Source organism: Psammomys obesus, unplaced genomic scaffold, assembly GCF_907164565.1.
Source record: "Psammomys obesus unplaced genomic scaffold, mPsaObe1.curated_primary_1811, whole genome shotgun sequence".
Taxonomy (NCBI): Eukaryota; Metazoa; Chordata; class Mammalia; order Rodentia; family Muridae; genus Psammomys; species Psammomys obesus.
The window spans coordinates 584,370-588,029 of record NW_026590486.1 but is presented as its reverse complement, the minus strand read 5'-3'; the positions used below and the strand labels follow the sequence as shown (position 1 = coordinate 588,029).

Sequence of the window (3,660 nt, the reverse complement as noted above, 5' to 3'; positions counted from 1 at the left end):
CATGACTTTAAATCTGCTCTTTCTGAACTAAAATCAAAGCAAACCTTTTAATCAGATACAGTTTATAGAGAGGCTAGCAAATCTTGCTGATCCTGCCACTTTGCATTAAAATTGAACAGTAAAAAGCTTTGCATTTAGCACTAATCAGATGACTGAACATACCTCAGACCTAAAAAAAAAAAATGATCGTCAACTCATGGCTTTACCCTCTTTATTTTTGGACTAGCATGGTGGCTGGCCAGGTGTAACTGAACTCAGCATCCACGATCCCCATCATCAAAATAGAACTTTGTATTTTGACATGATCCTGTTGGAGCCCAGCGTCTACAATTTGCTTTTTATAGGCAAAGCAAAAACAAGTTACATTACTAGAAAGAAGAGTTTTGAAACTGCCAATTTCTTTTTTAAATAACTTCCCTGTAGCAGACAAGATGGTCCAAGGTCACATAAACTCTAAGGAGCTTAGAACAAGCTTTAAGGAACTTGTTGTAACTTCTTTTTTTTTTTTTTTTTTGAAGTTAAAGACCAGGGTGATAACATGTTTTTTTTTTTTTTTTTTTTTTTTTTTTTTTTTTTTTTTTTATAAACAAAGCAGCTTAACAAACAAACAGCTCTCCATAAGATACATTCTAAAAACTGCAATTTTTTTTAATTAGCACAAACCATATGGCTGGGTTTTATTTAGTAAAATTGATAAAATAAATACCCAAGATCATTGTCATACCCAAATGCCTGATAAACTTTAAACATTTTATAGCCTTAAACATTTAAACAATTTTTAAAACCCGTTTTTGTAATATCAAAATAAAGTACCCCTTTTGTAGGCGAGAAGTCACAAGGCATAACCATAATCCTAACAAAAGCAGATTTTAAAACCAGAATTTACCAATGTAAACAACTTAATTTTCAAAACCAATGCCAATTTAAAATAACTCATTCTTTTAACTTAGAAGGAAATGAGAATTATTTTTAACCCATACCAAGATGGCGATTAAATTATAATCCACATGATAAAGTAGAACATAAAACAGAAGGTAGACACAAGCAAATACTGCACAGAGACATTGAGACAAAAAAAAAAACATTAACTAGCTGGCCAAATTTATTGAAAATACTGATGAAGTTAGGGGTGTCCCCCTGAACTTCAGCAGCTGTGACCACCTCGATCACGTCTTGCTACCCAGATACAGGCACCTCGATCTCTGAGGAATTTTTAGAACAGAGAACATAAAGTACTACACATACATACAAACATTGTACAGAAACATTACACTTAGGGTTGGCATAAAAACCTTTGGGTCAGGTTCCTGGAGTCTTGGGGTCCCGGGACGAGCCCCCAAAATGTTGTGCCCAGTTTACGAACCCCAAAAGACCAGGAACATAAACCCCATGAGAAAATTATAAAGATTATATAAAGCATTTGAAAATATGTGAGTGGAATATAGGAATTAGGATGAGGGCTTTTAAATAGAAGCGGCTTGGGAAAGGGGCTGAGGGATGGCGCTGGAGAGAGGCACATGGGAGGCGGGGCCTCTTTGCCCGAATTAAAGATGGCGCCAGCCACCTGGAAGCCTCTGATAAAACCAAGGTCCCGCCCATTTTTCCTAAAGCCAAGATGGCTGCGCCCAGGCATTTTTTCGGGAATTTTAAAGTTTGTAAAACTCCCTACCAAGTTTTGAAAAGTCAATTACGACGCTGTGTGTCTCTGCGTCTCAGAGCGCTGTTGGCTGCTGGGACTGGCGAGACTCAGGCTGTTTACCTTGGTGAAGACCCGGGCCTGACCGCCGGCGGCCGAGCCAGGCAGGGGGCAGGAGGAGTGAGGCAGCGTCGGGGTGGAACTTTATCCACTGGGTCAAAGGCAGAACTCCTTAGATTTAGTTTAATGGTTAGGAGTTTAGTAGGAGAACAGGAGGAACTGAGAGGAGTTTTAGAGCAAAGGAGAAAGAAAGCTGGGGGAACAGACTGCGGCATATGGGCGTTTCCCATCGGGAGGCGAGAGAGAGATGAGGTCTTTTAATGGCGTCCCAGAAGAAGCCGAGTCTCTAGACGAATCAGTCCGATCTGGTACAATATCTCATCAGATATCGGCCAGCGACCGAGGCCCAGTGCCCCATGGCACGGCCGAAAGGACACATTTTTTGCCTAACTAGGGCTTGGTGCAAGAGCATGTAGAGAAAAAAAAAAAAAAGTGTGTAGAAGGCTCCCAAGGGAAACTGAGGCCCTAAGTAGGGATGTGGTTTAGTAAAAGGGGTATGGTGACTAAAAGTGAACTCACCAATTTAGCCGGCGTTGGATGAATTTGTAGCAAAATGGAAGCAGGAAAGTGTAGATCTCTGGCAGATTTGGAGAGGAATAGGTCCCCAGAAGCTCCGGCGCGCTCGGTGAACTTGCTGGAGGTAACGTAATCCGGCCCAACGCACCAATGTTAGGAAACTTGTGAATGTGAAGGTTACACACGGGTTCACAAATCACGCCACGAGATCAGTTCCACGTGGGAGGTTTATTAGGGGAAGGGGGGAGAAGGGAGCAGAGACACAGAAAGAAAGAGAGAGAGAGGAGAAGAGAGGAAGAGGAAGAAGAGAGAGAGAGAAAGGGGAGGGTTCCAGTTCTCTTATAGGGTGATCAAGGGCATGCGCAGGTAATTCCAGGTGGTCAGGTGTCTTCACAAATGCTTGATAACCAGTCTAACTGGGGCTGCCTATAGAAGTGCCTGCTTACTGATCCCAACAGAAGCAGCTTCTATGTATCTAAGGATGAAGAATGTTTGGCTTCAGAGTGGATTCATGCTAATTGTCTCTTGTGGAAATGATTCCTTCACTCTCCAAGAGGAGACAGTGTATACCTAACCTAGACTTCTCTTCGGTGTTACTCTTTCTGTAGGAATATTTGAGGATGACAGGTGGACAAGAGTTAAGTGTACTGGTCATTCCAAGTATATATAGTAGAGTTAAGGAAATAAATGACATTTATTATGACTCCTCTTTATACTCCTTTTGATAATTTCCCAAGATTAACAATACTGCAGAGGGAAATATTTTTTGAGCAAATAGGAGCTGTTACAATATTAAGATATTTTTAGGATTTGGGTTTTGGGCATATTTGCTTGAGGAAAAAATGTTTGTATGTGTTCAGAAAGCAAGTTTGAGCACGAGGAGGAACAAACGGATCCCCCATGAGGAGAAACAGCTGGCTTTCCGTGATGGAGCTGCTCTTGTTACATGGAAGATGTGGTGGAGATTGTATAGACAAGAATGGGTCTACAGACTTAGGAAATATTTACAAGGGCAAAGCCACTTTGCCTTTTTCTTAGAGTTACATAGACCTCCTGTGCGTGAAGACTGCAGATAGTACTGGGGGTTATAGAATTAGGTGTCAGTAAACATCTGCTGAGTGAACTAAATGCCACTTGACGCCAACTGTAAAAATGTAACTAGTATTATATCTGCTTGTTTTCACATTTGAACCCCATGAGTTGTATTTATTCCCTCTTTGTAGAAGCAAAAATCCCCGTTATTAAGTACCCATCTTATTTATTGAATTTGAGGTGGAATTGGGATTATTAGTAAAATTTCTTAACACACACACACACACACACAGACACACACACACACAGACACACACACACACACACACACACACACACACACACACACACACACA

At 41.1% G+C, this 3,660-nt stretch overlaps 1 protein-coding gene across 1 annotated transcript in view; it reads left to right on the top strand.

Moving 5' to 3' along the window:
- The first annotated feature begins 2,309 nt into the window (after positions 1-2,309).
- The window catches only part of LOC129676971 (60S acidic ribosomal protein P0-like), a 180,927-nt gene continuing 179,576 nt past the window's right edge, over positions 2,310-3,660 (top strand). Inside the window, 1 exon segment of the mRNA XM_055607520.1 lies at positions 2,310-2,396. Coding sequence (XP_055463495.1) covers positions 2,310-2,396 — 87 coding nt within the window.